The sequence below is a fragment of the Pelodiscus sinensis genome, chromosome 27 (genome assembly GCF_052426305.1).
Source record: "Pelodiscus sinensis isolate ZL-2025 chromosome 27, ASM5242630v1, whole genome shotgun sequence".
NCBI lineage: Eukaryota > Metazoa > Chordata > Testudines > Trionychidae > Pelodiscus > Pelodiscus sinensis.
The window spans coordinates 12,829,318-12,848,942 of NC_143078.1; the positions used below are offsets into that span (position 1 = coordinate 12,829,318).

The 19,625-nt window shown below is 53.0% G+C and overlaps 1 protein-coding gene across 6 annotated transcripts in view; it reads left to right on the plus strand.

Annotated features, from left to right (window-relative positions):
* The window catches only part of SCUBE3 (signal peptide, CUB domain and EGF like domain containing 3), a 106,786-nt gene extending 87,717 nt beyond the window's left edge, over window positions 1–19,069 (plus strand). For 3 of the 6 annotated variants that reach the window (XM_025181014.3, XM_006115649.5, XM_025181016.3), the window contains 13 exons: window positions 2,387–2,509; window positions 4,104–4,220; window positions 4,804–4,896; window positions 5,004–5,153; window positions 5,259–5,420; window positions 6,937–7,140; window positions 7,437–7,598; window positions 8,176–8,343; window positions 10,059–10,220; window positions 10,710–10,907; window positions 12,844–12,996; window positions 13,418–13,497; window positions 14,455–19,069. In XM_025181014.3, coding sequence (XP_025036799.3) covers window positions 2,387–2,509; window positions 4,104–4,220; window positions 4,804–4,896; window positions 5,004–5,153; window positions 5,259–5,420; window positions 6,937–7,140; window positions 7,437–7,598; window positions 8,176–8,343; window positions 10,059–10,220; window positions 10,710–10,907; window positions 12,844–12,996; window positions 13,418–13,497; window positions 14,455–14,604 — 1,922 coding nt within the window. In that variant the 3' untranslated portion in view covers window positions 14,605–19,069. The remainder of the gene's footprint in view (window positions 1–2,386; window positions 2,510–4,103; window positions 4,221–4,803; window positions 4,897–5,003; window positions 5,154–5,258; window positions 5,421–6,936; window positions 7,141–7,436; window positions 7,599–8,175; window positions 8,344–10,058; window positions 10,221–10,709; window positions 10,908–12,843; window positions 12,997–13,417; window positions 13,498–14,454) is intronic. The other 3 variants (XM_025181018.3, XM_025181015.3, XM_025181017.3) reach the window with 1 other exon arrangement.
* Window positions 19,070–19,625: the final 556 nt, after the last annotated feature.

Below are 19,625 nucleotides of genomic sequence, written 5' to 3' on the forward strand. Positions count from 1 at the left end.
GCCTGTTTGAATACTCGGGGGGCGAAGGGGGAGCCACGTGGAAATTCCAGCTGATGGGGAACTGTGGCTGCTCAGTGAGAAAACCACCAAGGACACAGCCTGGGAGCAGGGTGGTGACTCTGAGTCACTCCCGAACCCACCGTCCCCGCAAAGGAGCTGCACAGGCTGCTGTCAGGGAGGAGCTACTGTGGTTTGGAATAAGAAATGAAACCAAGGCCCTTCAGCCCATGACAGACCTCTCCACCATTACCACTTATGTCAAGAGACAACGTGAAGACAGATCCGGTAGCTGACTGACCCACAGGGCGGTGGGAAGGAATTTCTGCATTGTCACACAGCTCTTGCTTGTCAGCAGTGGGTGGCATGAGTCCTACTGAGATCAGCCTGTTTGGGCCATCAAAAGATCTTCCCTGGCCCCCCGGAAAGGAAAGGCAAAGCAGCCCCCCTGCCATCCACTCCGCAGCTCCTCAAGCTATTGGCAAGGTGGGATTGGGAGAGAAAAGTCAGGTGCACCTTGACAGTGCCTGTGGGCGGGACTGTAACTCTCTTACTGGCTTGGACCCCAAATGGGAGCTTAGAGGTGGGAGCATAAGAACGGCCAGACTGGGTCAGACCAAAGGTCCATCCAGCCCAGTATCCTGTCTGCCGACAGTGGCCAATTTCAGATGCCCCAGAGGGAAGGATCATAATGTAACCTTCACATGAGCCCTACCTTGTCACCACCTCCAGACAAACAGAGGCTAGGGACACCATTCCTACCCATCCTGGCAACTAGCCAGTGATGGACCTAACCTCCATCAATCTATCTAGCTCTTTTTGAACCTTGTTAAAGTTCTAGTCTTCACTGCATCCTCTGGCAAGGAGTTCCACAGGTTGTGCACTGAGTAAAGAAAAACTTCCTTTTGTTTGTTTTAAACCTGCTGCCTATTAATTTCATTTGGTGACCCCTAGTTCTTTTATTGTGGGAATAAGTAAATAATTTTTCCTTATTCACTTTTTCCACACCAGTCATGATTTTATAGACCTCTGTCATATCCCCCTTTAGTCTCCTCTTTTCTAAACTGAAAAGTCCCAGTCTTTTTAATCTCTCCTCATAGGGGACCCATTCCAAACCCCTAATCATTTTGTTGCCCTTTTCTGCACCTTTTCCAATGCCAATATATCTTTTTTGAGATGAGGTGACCACATCTGTATGCAGTATTCAAGATGTGGGCGTACCATGGATTTGTATAGAGGCAATAAGATATTTTCTGTCTTATTCTCTATCCCTTTTTTAATGACTCCTAACAGTCTGTTTGCTTTTTTGACTGCCGCTGCACACTGAGTGGGTGTTTTCAGAGAACTATTCACATGACTCCAAGATCTCTCTCTTGAGTAGTAGTAGCCAAATTAGTCCCCATCACATTGTATGTATTGTCCCTTCTCCCCATCTCTGGTCTGCCTTTCCCATCTAGCTGTTCAGTCTTCACTCGCTCCCCAGCAGCATTGCCAGGGAATCCCAGCACTGGGGAGTGCTGTCCTTAGAGAGTGGGGTCATACTGGGAGGCGGGTTCAGGGGAGCAGGACCCCACAAACCAGGCCTGGAGCTCTTCCCCTGTTGGGAAGGAGCTGCCTGGGGTTTGTGATCCCTGCATGGGGTGCTCTGCAAGCCCAGCACTGCTCACAGGTGGTCCATGTGTCTGTGCGCCCTGTTGGGGGAGGGACATGCTGGCAGGGGGGGTGCCGTGGAGGGGCCTCGCTGGCAGCCACGGGGGGGTGCCGTGGAGGGGCCTCGCTGGCAGCCACCTATAGAACTCCTCTGCTAAAGGTTTCCATGTGTGCCCAGCCTGCCACCCCCCATTGCTCTGCCCCCCACATTGGGGGGCTTTACTGGACTGAGGAGGCAGGTGGGACCCTTCACCAGCCTGTGTGGACCATCCACACCACAGGGCTGGGGGTGGCACCACTCTGCACCTTCATTTCCCCCAGCTGATCCTTCCCCACCCCCATCACCTGTGCCCGGTGGGTGGCTGATGCCATGGCCTGGGACTGGGGGTGATGCATTCCCTGAGCACCTGCAACGAGCCTGGGGAAAGCCAGCAGCACTGTGCCAATGTGCCTGCCCTGCCCCCACAATTACAGGCCACATTGAAAATGGAGCTTTTAGTGATTTGCTCTGGCATGACTCAGAGGCAGAGCCAGGATTAGAACCCGCGAGGCTTGGCTGCCAACCTCCCCCACCTGCCCTTTCTCCTGGGACACTCCACAGGTGGGGCTGGAACCCAGGAGCCCGGCCTCCTTCCCTCCCCCACCTATGGTCACCTCCAACAGGCAAACTCGCCTCTGCGTGCTTTGTGCAGCATGGCAATCCCAGTCCACCCCCACCCTCTCGCTTTGCCCCTTGCAGACATCGACGAATGCAGCATCAACCGAGGAGGCTGCAAGTTCGGCTGTATGAACACGGCTGGCAGCTACGAGTGTACCTGTCCTGCCGGCTGCAAACTGCACTGGAACAAAAAGGATTGCATAGGTGGGTAGAGGAACCCAGAGGCCTCATGCTGCCATCTAGCGGGCGAACACAGGTCAGCCAGCAGCACGTGGACAGATCTGCAGTTTCTGTTCAGGCGCTTTGGTGGATAGGTGTACCGGTGGGTGTTGCTGCGAGTGTGTGGGAGTCGGTACAGCAGAAAAAGCACTGCTTATGGGTTGCGTCTGGCCACGGGGTGTGCCTTGACCGTGCACCTGGGCATACAGCGCCCTCTCTTGGTCTGAGCACCACGCCAGCTGGACACTTGGTCTTGGCCAAGAGCCGGGCCTTTCAGCAGAAACATGGTCCTGTCTGCCTTTGGCCACACCCTGAGGCTGCTAGCACAGGAAGCCAGATGGTGCTGCCTGTCGGGGCATCTCGGGATCAGGGTAACCAAGGCCCAGGGTGTCAGGAGATGGTGGAGGGGGCAGGCTTCCTGGTGAAACTCACTCCAGTAGCCATTTGTCTCCCCACATCTCTCTGTAAGTAGCGGCAGATTAGTCAATGGGGCCCATGACCCCGAGCCCTGGCCAACTGAGGGGCCCCAGAAAAATGGGCACATCCCGACCTGCTCCACCTGCCTGGCTCTCCTGCTGGGGAATGAGGTCATGGTGAGGGGACTTAGCCCATTCTGCCCACCCTCCTGGCACTCCTGCTGAGTGCCAGGTGGGCAGGCAGGGTAGGGCAAGCCCCCACTTGCCCTTTCTCCAGCAAGGATGGGGGGGACTGCAGGCCCCCCACTTGCACAGGGCCCAACAAAACCCTAACCCGCCCAGGACTGTAAGGATCCCAAAAGGAAGCGATGGGCCATTCCCTCGCTGTCTTGCCCACCAATGAGGCCTAATTTCCGACCCATTCGTTTTGATTCATTGACCTTTCGGTCTCACAGTGCTGTTTATCAGGCGTGGTCCTTGAGCAAGAGCAAGGAGCCTTTTTGTTTGTCTGCCTCCCTCGGGCCACTTTTCCTACCAATGACTGATAATAGGAGCTTCAGGGGGTAGCCGAGTTCATCTGTCACAGAAAAAAGCAACACATGGTCTGGTCGCACTTTACAGACTCACAAAACATGGAGATGGGATCATGAGCTTTCGTGGGCACAGCCCACTTCCTCAGATGACTCCTCTCAGGATCCCATCTCCGTGTTTTGTGAGTCTGTAAAGTGCTTCCAGACCATGTGTTGCTTTTTGATGATAATTAATAGGGTATCGTGAATGAAGTTCCACTTACCTTATACAGCTGTGCCCACTGTCATGAAGTCATGGGGGCCGACAGAATTGCTGGGCCCCTGAGCAAGATGCGGGGGGGAGGGAGCCCTCTGTGCTGCCTGGACCCCACTGCGCTCCCCTGCCAGCCAGAGCTGCCTGGACCGCACCACCTAGGGCTCCAGCAATGATATAAAGGGCCCTGGTTTCCATCTGCCGCCAGGAGCCTCCAGGCCCTATTGAATTGCTGGGCCCCAGGGCACTTGTCCCCTTTGTCTCCCCCACCCCTCGTCAGCAGGCCTATTGTAACTCCACCCCCCCAGTACCTGGAGCAGCGCTTGCTCAGCTGGTCATCCCTGAGTCACTCTTGTCACTGCCTGGCGCTTGTCTTTCAGAGCTGGTGAAATGCCTGTCAGGCCCCATGTCTCACCGGGCCATGCTCACCTGCAACAGGAACGGCAAGAAGGACAGCTGCTCCCTCACCTGCACCTCCAAGGCCCGCTTCCTGCCAGGTGCCAACTTGTGCTCACCACCTCCGTCCTGAAGCCTGCCGGGGGCTCTGGCCTTCTGAATGCCTTCCGTCCCAAAGGGCTTTACAGATGTGGGTTTATCCTGCCCGTTCCTATGGTGGCTGCTGTTCAGTGCCCACAATACATCAGTGCCATGGCTGGGAGACTTCGCAGCCCCCGTTCTCCCCCATGCATGATACATGCTTCCTCTCGGACTCCCAGCTCTCCCCGTCGCCTGGGCCTCCCTCTCCCTTTGCAGGACTGGACTCCCTTCACCGGAGCTGGCCTGGCAGGGATATCTTAGGTGGGGCGAGGGAGGGGGGGTTACACAGGATCTCAGGTGTTGCACTTGGATGACCCCACCAAACGGCTGAGCAGGGCCCTCGTTTTTCCTGAAGCCACCCTCAGCTTGTGCTAGCGACGAGCCAGTCTAGTCCAAAGCTTCAAAAGCTGGGGTCAGATCATCATCCAAAGCGCATGTGAACTGCTGAGGGCCTGACTTCCCTGGGCGATGCAGCCAGTTTGAAAACGAGGTTGGGAGCAAGCCGCAGGCTCTGTCTGAATCTCTCCTTTCTCCCCCTCCTAGAGTCTGACAGCAGCTACACAGTAAGCTGTGGGACCCCCGTCCTGCGCCAGGGGGGGCCCCAGAGGCCTGGCAACAGCAGTCATCACTGCGTCGGTAAGGTCGCTCTCCTGGGCCGGTCCGAACCTCTCCAGCCTCCCCCGCTGCTATCGTGGGAAGCTCAACCGGTGCCTTCGATGTTTAGCACCTGCCTTTTCTTTTAGAGACTGTCGCTGCGCCAATCAAACAAAAGGCTTCCTTCAAGCTCAAGGACGCCAAGTGCCACCTGCACCCCCGTGTGAAAGGGAAACCGGACGAGTCAGGGAAGCACGGGGCCACAGGTGAAGCACACACACGCACACCCGAGCTGCCATGTAAGCTCTTCTGTGGCTGTGTGGAAGGGGGTGACTGACCACCCGGGGCTGGGATTTCCAGGGGAGCTGTGGGCAGGATGCTGACTCTCTGTCCCCCTCTTCCAGGTGGGGCAGCCCCCTGCTCGGATTGTCAGGTGACCTTTGTGAACCTCAAGTGTGACTCCTCAAAGAAGGGCAAAGGCCGCCGGGCCCGCAACTCCCCCAACAAGGAGGTGACGCGCATCACCCTGGAGTTTGAGGCAGAAATCAAGCCAGAAGAGGTCACAGGTGGGGGCCAGGGCCAGGGCCAGGAGGACGGGTTTTCCTGTTGTGCACTGGGTCTGAGGAGAGCCCTTGTCGGGGGAATGGGCCTGGGTGGACTGGTGTTCCCAGAGTGCACTGGGCCTGAGGAGACCACGGGTAGATCTGGGGTGGCTGTTAGGCCCAAGCACATGCCATGGGGTGAGAAGCCTGGCTGTCCCAGAATGCACTGAGAAGGAACTCTGGCTGTCCCAGTGTGCACTGGGACTGCACCCCTGGCAATTTGGAAGGAGCAGACAGCTCTCCATTAACATCTGCCTTGTGCTGTTAATTACCCGCACGGCTCTCCGGGCAGCATGGTCCATGGCCTGTGCGAAGAGCTTGGTGGTTCTCAGACCAGATTCTCCTGGGCACAAAACCCACCATCCCAGCATGGCCTGGCAGCCCCCTCGCTGGCAGTCTGGCCACTGGTGAAGGATTGAATAAGACCATGAAAACTGAACCCCACCAGCATCTCTAGAAGGGGCTTCTCCGAGACATGGATGAAGCATGCTGATGGGGGCTGGGGAGAATTTGTCCTGCTGCTCCTGGTGTTCCGGGTTGTAGCTCTCTAAACTGGAACTCTTTGGTCTGGAAACAGCCGTGGTGTGGACCAGGGCGACTGGGAGCCCAGTGGGATCAGACCAGATCAGGCAGCCCGGGCCGAAGCTGGGAGCCCACGGGGCTGGCATCCGACAGCCTGTGGCAGCAGAGCCAGGAGCCTGCAGCAGCTTGGGCCAGCATCTGGCCATCCATAGCAGGGGGAACCAGTAGCCTGTGGCAGCCTCAACCCATGGCAGCAGGACTGGAAGCCAGCAGCAGTGGGGCAGGCACCCGGCAGCCCCAGCCAGGGCTAGAGCCTGCGTTAGCCCTGGCTGGTGCCCAGCAGCTCGCCATTGCGGGGCGGGAGACTGTGGCAGCCCATGGCGGCAGGGATGGCAGCCAGTGGCAGGAGTGCTGGGAGACTGGAGCAGTCCTAGCCAGGTGGTAGGGGATTCTGGGCTGGCCAGGGCTGGCTGCCCAGCTGGGCCAGAGACAGGGAAGCTGGCTGGGCTGGAAGTGGAGCTGGCAATGGGGAGGGTTGGTGGGCTGGTGCCAGGGGACCTCTCTTGGTCCAGCAAATTTCCGGTCAGGTCCCCAGGGTGCCATCCCAGGGAGGTCCAACCCGTAGCTCTAGTTCTCTAGCCAGGTGTATGGGGTGCAGCGCCCCCTGCTGTCCACAGTGCTGCTTTAACAGTTACAGCCACAGCCCTCCCCGGTGCAGTGATGGGCAGTAGAAGAGGAGGGAGACGGGCAGGGATGTATAGTCACCCCCCACGTGCAGAAATGCAGAGGAGGGCAGCAGCCTGGGCTCGGGCATGGGGGGATGGGAGGAGTGTTCAGGAGGAAACTCTGATCTTCAGACCCCTTTGCTGTTTGAGTGACCCCCCCACTCCCCGTCCGTCCCACTGACACCTGACGGAAGACACTCTGGCCTGCCCCTCCCCCCATCTCTGACCTCCAGCCAGCTGCAATATCAATTGCCTGCGGCAGAGGGTGGAGAAGAAGCTGAAGGCGGCGATCAAGGCCCTGAAGAAGTCCATAAACCAGGAGCGGTTCCTGATCCGCTTCGCGGGCCTGGAGTACGAGGTGGCGCGGAAGCTCAGCGTGGCTCCGGAGAGGCAGGAGAGCTGCGGGCCAGGGCAGCAGAGGCTAGGATCCAAGTGTGGTAAGGGAACAACCGCGGCCGGGGACCTGGGGCCACGGGCCCGTTGACCTGTAGGCCCCTAGGGCCGAACTGCGCCTCCCACGCGCCATGGCTTCCGTAACGAGGGCTCCTGGCAGCAGCATGTGCTGTGGGCAGGTGAGGTTCCCGTGGGCTCGCACGTTAGAGGCACTGACTTGCCAGTGCGAGGAGCGGGGGCCCTGAAGGTCTCTCATCTGCAGCCAAACAAGGCATGTTAAGGGGTAGCCTGGTGGGAATTCTCGCTACGCGTGTCCCTAACGGGCCTCCCTCTCTCTTAGTTAGCTGCCTGCAGGGAACGTACTACCATGGGCAGATGGAGCAGTGTGTCCCTTGCCCCCCAGGGACCTACCAGGAGAAAGAGGGCCAGCTCTCTTGTGACCTATGCCCCGGAAGCGATGCATACGGCCCGGCCGGGGCAACGAACATAACCACCTGTGCAGGTACGGCGTGGGGCGGGTCGGCGGCTGTCAGTGACCTCCGGGGGCAGCTAGCCAAGGAGGCACCTTACAGCCTGGCTTTCGGCTGACGCTTGATCACCTCCCACGGGGCCTGGCCAGGGCCTCCCGACAGGCTTGGGGTTGTGGGATGGGCTCGGAGCACCAGCGCCGTGAGACTTGCACTTCCATTCTGCACTGCAGAGACCACTGTAGAGCTCCCCTCGGCTGGTTAAAGGCCTGTCTGTGCGGCAGGCATGAGACCGGCGGGGCCAGCCCCGCGACTGGGGCTCCTAGAGGCCACTTCCGTAAATGGCAGCAATCGGGCTAACCGGCTCCGATGCCTCTGAGCTGTCCCCATAGGGCCACATGGTTACATTGGCAACAGGGTAGCATTGCCAGGCTGCCGTGAGGTGCCATCTTCAGTGGGGCTGCCAGTGATCTGCGTTGGAGCCAGAGCTCCCTCGGGCGCCCCCTTTCTGGGGTTCAGCACAGGTCACACGCAGTTGCGCTCTGGGCGAGAGGAGGCTGCATTTCTGCAGGACTGACCCCCATCTGTCTTTGATTGTGGAATGGCCCTTAGGTCAATGTCCCCCTGGCCAGTACTCGGTGGACGGCTTCATACCCTGCCAGCCGTGTCCCCGGGGCACCTACCAGCCCGAAGCCGGGCGAGCTCTGTGCTTTCCTTGCGGCGGGGGCCTGACCACCAAGCACGAGGGCGCCTTCTCCTTCCAGGACTGTGATACCAAAGGTACGGAGGCACCCGGGGAATAGCCTTGGGATAGCAGTGGTGGGGCAGCTCCGGGGAGGCTGGGGGGCTGAGTTCCCAAAACAGCCTGCTTTATTATCGCTATATCCCCATTGCCCACCCAGTGCCTCTTCGGCTCCCCCGGCCCCATCACAACAGAGACTTGGGTGCTGAGGCAGGAAGTTTTCCTTTTGCAAAGTATTGAGTGGGGGGAAAATCCCACCCTTGTTTCATCCCTTCACCAGCTCTACTCTGATTTCTTGTGTGTCTCCCCATCCCTCCTCCTCCCCTCAGCTCTGAGCTGCCCTTCCCTTTTGGTTTCCCCAGCCTCCCTCTGCATGCCTCCCTCTGCCCTGCACATCCATCCTTCACCGCGATACTCCCCACCCTCCTAGCAGTATCCACTCACCTGCCCTGTCCCTTTGGAACTGCTCCCCTTACACTGCTGTCTCCTTGAGAAGTGAGGGGCTTGTCAAGCAACCTTGCACAGTGGCCATACACATCCACCAGCCTTGGCCCAAAATCCACTTGCCTGCCCTTTAAAACATGATGCCAAAGCCGGTGAGAATTGGCTGAATGTTTGCAGGGCTGCTCGGACGCTGCATGGATGCATTTAGTACCCCAGAAGTCCTCTTACAAAGGAACACCCCAGCATTCTCTAGTAAGGGACCCCAACAGTGCCGTGTTACTGTTACAAAGCTATGTGAGGCCTTGGGCCGTTGCTGTATTTATTAGGGTTAGTAACAACAGCGGCGGGGAGTCCTGTGGCACCTTCTAGACTAACTGAAGTGTTGGAACATAAGCTTTCGTGGGCAAAGACCCACTTCGTCAGATGCATGTACAGATTGCAGATTCAGACTAACACGGCTACCCCTCTGATACTAGTAACAACAGTGTAACACTTGGGTAATTATTTTAGGCTAAGCTTTATTACAAGGAAATCTGGTCTGCTGAGTTTGGCCGTTAGCAGCGCATTTCCCATCTTATTTAAGGCTGTGCATTGTGGGATCCTTGGAATTGATGCAGAATCCAGGATTTAGTGACGTCAGTGACAGCGAGAGAGAATAAACACTATAAAAACGTTCGCAGCAGCCTAAATTAACTGCTCCAGGGAGCATTGGAAGTGCTTTCCCAAAGCTCCCAGATGTCACTTAAAAAAGTCTCCTCGCACATAGCTTCAAATGGAGCATGGATCAGAGTTGGGACTCAACTCCTGGTTTCTACTCCCAACTCTGCTACCGACTTGCTGCGTGACCTTGGGCAGGTCATGTAAGTTCTGTGGCCATGTTTCCCCAGCTGTAAAGCAGGGAAAATATCACTTCCCATCAGGGAGTAGCAGAGCTGGGAATGGGAACCAGGAGGCGGCTGCCCTGATCATTCTGCAAAAGCGATGAGGAGTCCTGTGGCACCTTATAGACTAACAGATTTATTGGAGCGTAAGCTTTCAAAGACCCACTTCATCACATGTATCTGACGAAGTGGGTCTTTGCCCATGAAAGCTTCTGCTCCAATACATCTGTTAGTCTATAAGGTGCCACAGGACTCCTTGTTCCTTTAGCAGATTCAGACTAACACGGCTACCCCTCTGATACCTGATGGTTGTTGTTTGCTTCATAAAACGTGATTGGCTGAGCTATGAGAGTGCGGCTGTTGGGTGGCTGGGAGTGGCTTGCACCTCCTAGCCCGATCACTGACATTTCCCTCTCCCCTCGGCACAGTTCAGTGTTCCCCGGGTCATTACTACAACACGAGCGTCCACCGCTGCATCCGCTGTGCCGTGGGCACCTACCAGCCCGACTTCCGCCAGAACTACTGCATCACTTGCCCTGGCAACACTACCACGGACTTCGACGGCTCCACGTCCGTGTCCCAGTGTAAAAGTACGCTCTTCGGGCAGCCCGGGCGCTGTGTTCACAGTCCCTGCCAGCCGCTGGGTTTTCCTGTTGGCGCCTTGGATGACGTCCACCCAGAGGGTCCTGTGGGAGTCCTGGCCCTGACCGAAGGCCACCTTCTCTTGCTGTTTCCCCTTATGCACCCCTAATCACGTGCACAGACTGCTGCATCCAACTGTGCATACACAGGCCTCTACCCCTGCCCCACTTCTAGTCTTATGTATGCCCCCTGCACCTGGGCAACTAGTCAGTGCCTATGCATGCTTTGCACGCTGCCCCTGTGCTTGTGCACGCACATGCGCGCAATCCCGTGCACGCATGCATGACGGCAGGTGCATCCTTGGACCCCGAGAGTGGGACTGGTGCACACAGAAGTGGAACGTCCAGGATCGCCTGATCCGATCCCTCTGCCCACAAATCATTGCCTAGCGCCCCCATGTCTGTGACACTTCTTCTCCCCTCCTCGTTGCCTTGCAGACCGCCAGTGCGGAGGGGAGCTGGGAGAGTACACGGGCTACATCGAGTCTCCCAACTACCCCGGGAACTACCCTGCCAACATCGAGTGCACCTGGAACATCAACCCACCCCCCAAGCGCAAGATCCTCATCGTGGTCCCCGAGATCTTCCTGCCGTCCGAAGACGAGTGTGGAGACGTCTTGGTCATGCGGAAAAACTGTAGGTAACCGATTGCTGGGCAATGGGGTGATACTGTGAGAGGGGCCCCCCCCCTTCTCCATCTTCCAGGCTGTCCAGTCTGTGGGCACCTCTGGGAGCAGCAGAGCCCATGTGCAGTCCATTTACCATGGACTGCCTCAGTTTACCCTACACAGCCCAGTCAGGGATCAAGCAGGCGTGTGTGGAGGAGAGGGAGACAGCCCTGCGGGTTAGCGTGATGTGTCTCTAAAGAGCTGCCTTTGTCTCTGGCGTGGTCGCAGGTAGGACGAGTTTGGTGCGCTCAGGAGTGGGGCTCAAGGGGAATGGCTCTACCCCCCTCCCCCCCAGCTCACTACCTGGTACCAGCTTCCCTGTTAAACCCCACTGCAGAGCTGGGTACATGCCTATCAAGAAAGGGCCCTGGCTGTGTGGTACCCACCTCACCTGGCCCTGGGCAAGGAGGCGATGAAACCAGCCTGCTTAGCTGCAGGTTTGGTGCTGCTATGTAGCTCCTGAGGTAGTGGGGCTGCCTCTCCATCCAGATGCCTTCCCAGGTTGCCCCGGGGTATGGTGAAGCCATCCTGTATCCTGCGGGAACACTCCCAGCGGTGCTGGGAGCTCTGGAAGCAGCTCCTTGCCAGCCCAGTCCCCAGAGATGGTGTTTCCTTATGACAGTGATGCGCAACCTTTTTCCCGGCTCGACCCCCACGAAAACTTTGCTTAAGCAAAAAGAAAAAAAAAAAAAAAAAAGCAGCCCCTTTAAATGCTGCTCCACTCGCCAGGGAAAAATGGCTGTTGACACTGCAACACTTCCTTCCCTCCCCCCCCCCCGAAGACAGCCTTGGAGGTCGTGACCCACTGGTTGCACACCACTGCCTTATGATACTGTTGTGTTATATCAGCTCATGCTGACACCACAGACTCTCCTTCCACCGGATGAAGGGGCCCAGGTCCGTGTTGGCTCAAATTGCAGCAGGGAGGTTTAGGTTGGAGATTAGGAAAAACTTCCTAACAGTCAAGCTGGTTAAACACTGGAATAAGTTGCCGAGGGGAGTTGTGGAATCTCCATCACTGGAGATATTTAAGAGCAGGGTGGATCGACATCTATCAGGGATGATCTAGGTCAGGGCTACTCAATTTTGCAAGCCCCGGGGGCCACAATGATACTCACAGCACATGCCAAGGGCTGCAACTTAAGTGTGGTTGCATATGCATGCAAATAGCTTCTTTCACACTGACGGGCATGAATACAAGGATTAAGGCAAGAGTACACAACACGCAGGCCCCATTTAAGTCAGTTCTGCTGATATTAATACAATGCGATATTGACCCAATTTCCACCCATATGGCAGCACTTTTAATGAGCAATGCCAGTCCAGGAATCTAACTACTAAAACACATCTCAACAGAACACCATTTATTAACTACTTTTTTGTTTTGGCGCTCACCCGCGGGCTGCATGTTGAGCCCTGTGTAAATCCAAACCGCACCCTGGGCCACAAACAAACGGGCTGTGTGTTGAGTAGCCCTGATCTAGATGGTGCTTGGTCCTGCCGTGAGGGCAGGGGACTGGACTCGATGACCTCACGAGCCCCCTTCCAGTTCTAGGATTCTATGTTTGCAAAGATGGCCAAGGAATAAACTGAACTCCGTAGTGCTCAACACCTTGAACCTCGGGCCCCTGAGTGACCAACTCTGGCCACCCGCAGCCTGGTCCCCCTCTGAAAATATTGCATTCTGCTGCCTCAGTGTCCCCACTGGATGGCCCATGGAGTAAGCAGTAGAACCAAAGTCCTACAGACAGCCTCAGTCCATGGGTCTGCTGTTGCCATTACACACACCTTCAGCTAGGAGAGCCCCGCTTGAAATACTGAACTAAAAAGATGTCTGGTGCTGGGTGTTTATATGGCTGAATGATTCCAGGCAATACCTGGTCCTGTGCTGTTCCCCTCTGCAGCCTCTCCCTCCTCCATCACCACCTATGAGACGTGCCAGACGTACGAGCGGCCCATAGCTTTCACTGCCAGGTCCCGCAAGCTGTGGATCAACTTCAAAACCAGTGAGGCCAACAGTGCCAGGGGCTTCCAGATCCCCTACGTCACCTATGACGGTAAGTGGAGGAGCACAGGCCAGGGGCACATGGGAATGCTCAGCACTCAGGGCACCAGAGCTGACCCCAGGACTTAATGTCCTGCCTCCAAAGGCTTTCCTGGCCTCAGAGTTGCCTCAACCCTGCCATGCACATACCTGGGGCATTCTGAACTCTTGCCTGATCTATTAGTTGCTTGCAATACTGGAATTGATGTGAGTGGTAACATCTGTGTTGTGGGGAACCTCCCCAGCTCCTGCTCCAGGCATGTGGGAGACAGAAGTAATGTGCAAAGCAAAGCAATCCAGCTTATGGCACAGTACAGTGTAGTTGCTTTCTGGAGCCCAGAATTTCACGCATACAATGACATCCTGTTGCCGAGTTAGCTGAGTGTTCGTGCCACCTGCTTTTCCCATGACTGCTTCTCTCGCTTGCCTTGCAGAGGATTATGAACAGCTGGTAGAGGATATCGTCCGGGATGGCAGGCTGTACGCCTCGGAAAACCATCAGGAAATATTAAAGGTGAGACCCTCCATGGGTGTTCCTTTAACCCTATGACATCAGAGAGCTCTGTTCCCCTATCCCCTTATCTTGGCCTCTGGGGATAGAACAAGAAGCAATGGGCTTAAACTGCAGCAAGGGAGGTTTAGGTTGGACATTAGGAAAAAGTTCCTAACTGTCAGGGTGGTTAAACAAGGGAATAAATTGCCCAGGGAGGTTGTGGAATCCCCATCTCTGGAGATATTTAAGAGTAGGTTAGATAAATGTCTATCAGGGATGGTCTAGACAGTATTTGGTCCTGCCGTGAGGGCAGGGGACTGGACTCGATGACCTCTCGAGGTCCCTTCCAGTCCTAGTATTCTATGATTCTAGCCAGGGAGGAAATGGCGTCTAGGGGTTAGAGAATGGAATTCAGAATTGAGACTCTTGGGTTCTTTTCCCAACTCTACCACTAACTTTCCAGATGAATTGCTTCCTTTCTGTGCTACCACTCTATATAGTGGGTACTCTTCCTGGCACTGTCCTGACATGTGTAACGCACTCCCAACATTCACAGGTGTGTCCTGGGAACCAAAATAAGGAGCCCAGGATTAGATTTAATCTACTGAAGTACAATGGCTTACGTAGTGGGACTGTAATTCACTGCATGCCCAGAAGCCTGCCTAGTTCTGCATATAGTCCTTAGCCTCTTGCTTGTTGCTTTTCTATGGAGCTGCTTGCTTGCATTGTGCATATCTTATTAGCACTGACTGAAGCAGCCTTGTCTAGTAGCTAGAGCAAGGGGCTCTGAGTTCCTGTTTCAACTCTGGGCCTCAGTTTCCTCATCTGTAAAGTCAAGCACTTGTGCTCGTTGGATCCATGCAATAAAAACACAAAGGCAGCTCACTTTTTTAAACCAGCCATCCACATCCATTGTGCTTTAATTGTGGGTACCATCTTTTACCTGGAAGTGATGTGACTGGCTTGCTTTCCTTGCAGGACAAGAAGTTGATGAAGGCTTTCTTCGACGTGCTGGCTCATCCACAGAACTACTTCAAGTACACGGAGAAACACAAGGAGATGTTACCACGCTCTTTCATCAAACTCCTCCGCTCCAAAGTCTCCAGCTTTCTCAGGCCTTACAAATAGCCCCCAGGCATTTCCACCCGCCTCATGGGCCACCCTCCAGCCAAGGAAACTTTTTTTTTTGCTCTTATTTGATGGTTTTGGGGTTTTTTTCCTAAACAGCTTTTTAAACAAACCGAATTCCCATCTCTCACTATGCAGACGACTTTCAACGATTTTTCCTTGGCTTTCTTCAAACTCATCTCAGCGCTGACTTTGTCTCCAGCAGGGGTGGTCTAGAATCTCAAGGCATCCCATTCTCTGTTGTTTTGCTACAGAGGTGCAGCCCATAGAGATTACCAGTCCCAGAGAGTGATGCTCCTTCTCAGTCCAAATGGCCTCTACATGCAGAGGTAACTGACCTGCTCTGTTTTGTAGAACTTAAGTGCAGGCACTCTGGTTGCCCTGTGGTCCTTTGGATGGCCCTTGATTTCTACACTTCTGTGTGCAAATCTGTCTCCGTTCCTAGGCGCCATAATCACACCTGCAGTCATCTGCACTCCTGGGATAGAGTTGGTAATTTTAGTCCCACAGTGGGGTTTTCTCCAACACAAAGGAAAGTAGCTGCAGCCAGATCGGGCTGCATCTCCAAGAATGGAGAGCAGAGGAAGCCGGAATGTGGAAGGTAATGCCTTATTTATCGCAGGGTTGTGGTTTAAAAAAAAAAAATACCAACGCAGCTTTGCAGGGGGGATTGGGAAAAAAATACATTTAAAAAATATATTTAAAAATAAAAAAGACAGAGCTGAAAAGCGTCACAGCAAACGGCGGTTCCAGTGGGCAGGAGATCTGTATGACTCCAGGGTTGGTCTTGCTGCATTTGAAGAAAGCATGGCCAGCCACGTTCTTGTAGAACAATGTCTGGATGAATGGGAGGAAAAAGGTAATTAACGAGAAGCCTTTCAAATGGATTCATTTTCCCCCCATGGACACTCGTGCCAAGACACCAGACTCTTACAAGCTCTGCCAAAGAGTAACTCGTCAACAGAAGAGCAAATGATGTGAAGAGCAGGAGTAAATGTTTGTGCACTAGGATATCGTCCTTTCTACCTTTTTCATATGTATTAAGTGCAATCATTTGAGTCTTCTTTATATTATTTAGAGGGAAGTTTTTTCTACTAGAAACTACAATATTTATACCTTCCTGAGAAATGAGAATGTGTGTTTGTAACAGAAAAGCAAAAGCAAACCAAGTGACCTGGTGACCTGACATGATGATGTTTTCAGACTTTGGAAGCTTTTCTTCTGGTATTTGTCCCTTAGAAGGCAAATCCACTTAAATTTCCTTTCACTGAAGCTTTTATTCCCTCCCTGCCCCCATCAGCTGAATCTTTGCTCGGTGACTGGAAAGCACATCATCTTTTCCCATCTACAAGTACCTCCCGTGTGGTCAGTTTGTGCTAGGTCTCGGCTCACACATGCAGTTACCAGTCACACCCTTTCGCTCTGCAGCATGAATTCTAGGACTCAAAATGCTACTCGAAAGGCTCTCAAACTTCAGATCCTCTCCATAACCCTCTGTAGCACTGTGGCTGATCTTGTCGTTGGTAGGTCTCCAGGCATAAACAGCCTGAGTCTCCTCTCGATCACCCGTGTAAATCAGAAATAACTCCATTGAAGTTATGTCAACATACAAACAGCCGGAGGGGAGGAATGAGGTTCCAAACACAGATCACAACCCCAGAATAGATCAGATTCTGTCCACTAGACAAGTGCACCGTGATGATAAGACATGGAAGCTAAGTTGTTCCAATGGAGATTTCTTTCACGCTCGTTGGCTTTTGTGTCTCAGCTCATTACTAACTTCAGTTTGGTTTGTAAGTGCTGATCTCTGCAGACTGAGATGTTGTCTCCTTTGTACAAGTGTTGGTTTAGATTTTCACAAAGACACCAGCTCATCGGTTTGTGTCTCCAAGAGTTGGAGAAAGCGGAGCTGAATATTGGGCCTGAACCTAAAGGCAAGATTCCCGTTGACTTTTGCAGGAGTTCTGTGTCAATTAGGAATTGCAGAATGAGGTGCAGAGAAATTTAGGGCCACCCTGGCCATGCTCCCACGACTGCCCAACGTTTCTTAGGGCAATGCTTTATTAAACAGCTTGGAGAACAAAATGGCCAAAGCTCCATCAGACCCTTAGTTAATTCAGCCTTGAAAAGCCACCATACCAGTATGAAGATTTGGGGGAGATGAACAAGTCCCCATTGGCAGCTTTCCTCCTTTCCCCGGGTCTCAGGATTGCAACCTAGAGGCGATATCTGACTCTGTGCTCTCCCTTGCTCCTGGCACCTAGCCCATTTGCCATTCTGTCCTCTTCAGCCTAGGAGCTATACCAGATCTCTGGAGGGGCTTCATTATAGCCCTCCTCTGGCCTTCCATGGCTGCTTGCCACGCCATGCAAAATACGGCCACTCAACAACTCTTCCATACGGATCACACACCTGGCTGGATCTCCATTCATAATCAGACCATCAGTGTCCAAGGTGCTGCCTAGCTCTGCCTCTCCCATCTCCTCCTCCCATGTCTGGCTTCATGTTCTCCCAACCTCTCACTCCACCACCATTCCCGCCCATGTTGTCAGCCTCCACCACACTCACCTTTGTGCCTTCTGCTGGGCAGTCCTCTCTGCCTGGTGACTATATCCTGGCCACACCAAAATTTATTTTAGAGACCCACGTTTGCCATTTGGTAAATCTGGTTGACTTGTGTACAGGTTTCCTATTTGGTGCACCACTTTGCAGAGTATCTGTTCCCCTCAGGGCAGGGACAGTCCCTTCTAAAATACCCAGAAAACGCATAGCCCTTTGGAGGCACCACAATTATTTATTATATAATACACAGTTAGTGGCTAGAAGGGGCAAGGAGCTGGGTTATCTCAAGGAGATAGCCGCTTACAGCCCATATTGTCTGGCTATATGGCTTTATTCTAGTGCTTCCTGCAGGCGCTCAGTCTCTGTATTGTATTACCCCACTGCTGGGATTAGCACTAGCTCAATTCTGTCCCCTTTGGTCTGACTGCATGTCTCATAAGGGGGTTGCACTTATTCATGCTATCTGCATATTGGGCCCTCCAAGGGTGAGTCCTGGACACGTGGACTGAGAGACCTGCCCCTTCAGATGTGTGCTGCAGGCACAAGATCTATTTTGGGGGTTCAGCGTGCTTGCAGCAATGATAACATGCAGCTGATTAAAGGGAGCCAATCAAGCCTAAAGGCCAGATTTCAGGCATGATTTAAATCCCCAAACATGATGTACATAGTGTTCTTTAAAACCAGGGAGCCTCTTATATTTCAAAGTAGGACTGCAGCACTACACCAGTACTGGCAGTACCCACTGTGACACCACCCAGTCTGGCTTCACTAGCCCTATAAAGGGAAAACCAGTTTCAGGTGACACATTGTTTAGGCTCATTAGACAAGACTGATAAGAGTGACCTGTGATCCTGGGTGACTTATGGGATGCATTAAAAGTGCCGATTCTCCATGCAGAATACCCTCCCTCTGAAAACCAGGCTTCGAAGTGACAAGTTGAGCCCTGATAAATCACTGGCACTTCTGAAATTCTTGGGCCTTTTAATTTAAGGTCCTGATCCTGCAACCATAGTACCAGTCCTTTGAGAGCAGTCTCATTGCAGTCTACAGCCTTGCTCCTGCAATGATCATCAGGGCTCAACAAACTGCAGCGAGAGCTACTCGCCAGCCTTGCAGCGCTCATGCGCCAGACCGGCACTGCACGCATGAATGGGGCACACGGAGCAACCGGCTGAGATCTACTCATCACGGGTGAGTAGAAACAGCGGTTTGTCGAGCCCTGACGATCATAATATATGCTTTGGTGACTAGCCTTCAATGGATCTGTTTACTGGTAAGCTATAGACTTGCAGTATTTGTAGGCATGGATTGGTTGAAGGTTCAGCCCCATACAGCTGTTGATTACTATCACACATAGCTATTTCCTCAATTTCCATTCTTCTATGCTAACTACTGTCACTTATTTCCCATGGGCAATAAATGTATTTATTTGCATTATGCAGCCAGCTGTTAAAATGGGCAGAAAAATAATTTTGGAGGCCTGATTTATGGCATGTCACTGACTCATGTTCCCTTCAGTGAACCCTTCTGGGGATTATGAAGATCTTACCAGATGCTCAGTACACCACTGAACCCTGCTTCAGTTTGTTGTGCTACACCTGGCCTTGCACCATCTTTTCAAATAGAAAAGATTTGAAAGGCTGAAAACTCAATCACCCACTTTGAGGAACTGAATGTTTCAATTGCAGTGAACGTAAGGGTTGGTTTAAAAAAATTGCAAATTTATATCTGCCTTTTGCAGTGGGCCACAATTTAGCATCTCCCACAAAATGATTAAGTGATGAACAAAAGATGTAGTTCATAAAGTTATTTGCACTTGATTAAAAAACTTGTATCTGAACTTTGTAAAAAGAAATGTTTGCATTTTGTATTGTCTTTTTAATTATTAAATTGAATTTCTTGGTGTTGTGCTGATCTTTTAGAAATTGGTTCTACTACTTATTTAAGATTTCTAATCAGTGAAAACTGAGATTGCTTTATTTCAGAAATTCTAACACCTAAATTCCAGTGGCTTTGTCAGACCAAAGCACCAATAACAGCAAACATGCCTGTAACTATCTCCACGAGGAGCTGCACTGAAACCAGAAGTAATTCTTCCACTCTTCTGTGCTGATCAAGCCTCAACTGAAGTACCACATCCAGTTTTGGGCCCCTCATTTCAAGAAAGATGTGAAGAAATTGGCAGTCCAGAGAAGAACGACAAAAATGATTAAAGGTCTAGAAAACCTGACTTATGGGGGAAGACAAAGAATGGGGTTTATTGAGTCTGGAAAAGACAAGACAGAAGGGCTATAACAACAGCTTTCAAGTTTCTAAGATTGTTACAAAGGAAAAAAAATATCTTCCTTAACACCTCTCAGGCCAGAACAAGAAACAATGGACTTGAATTGCAGGAAGGGATACTTGGATTGGACATTAGTTCAGTTAACCACTGAAAAACTGGCTAAGGAGGTTGTGGA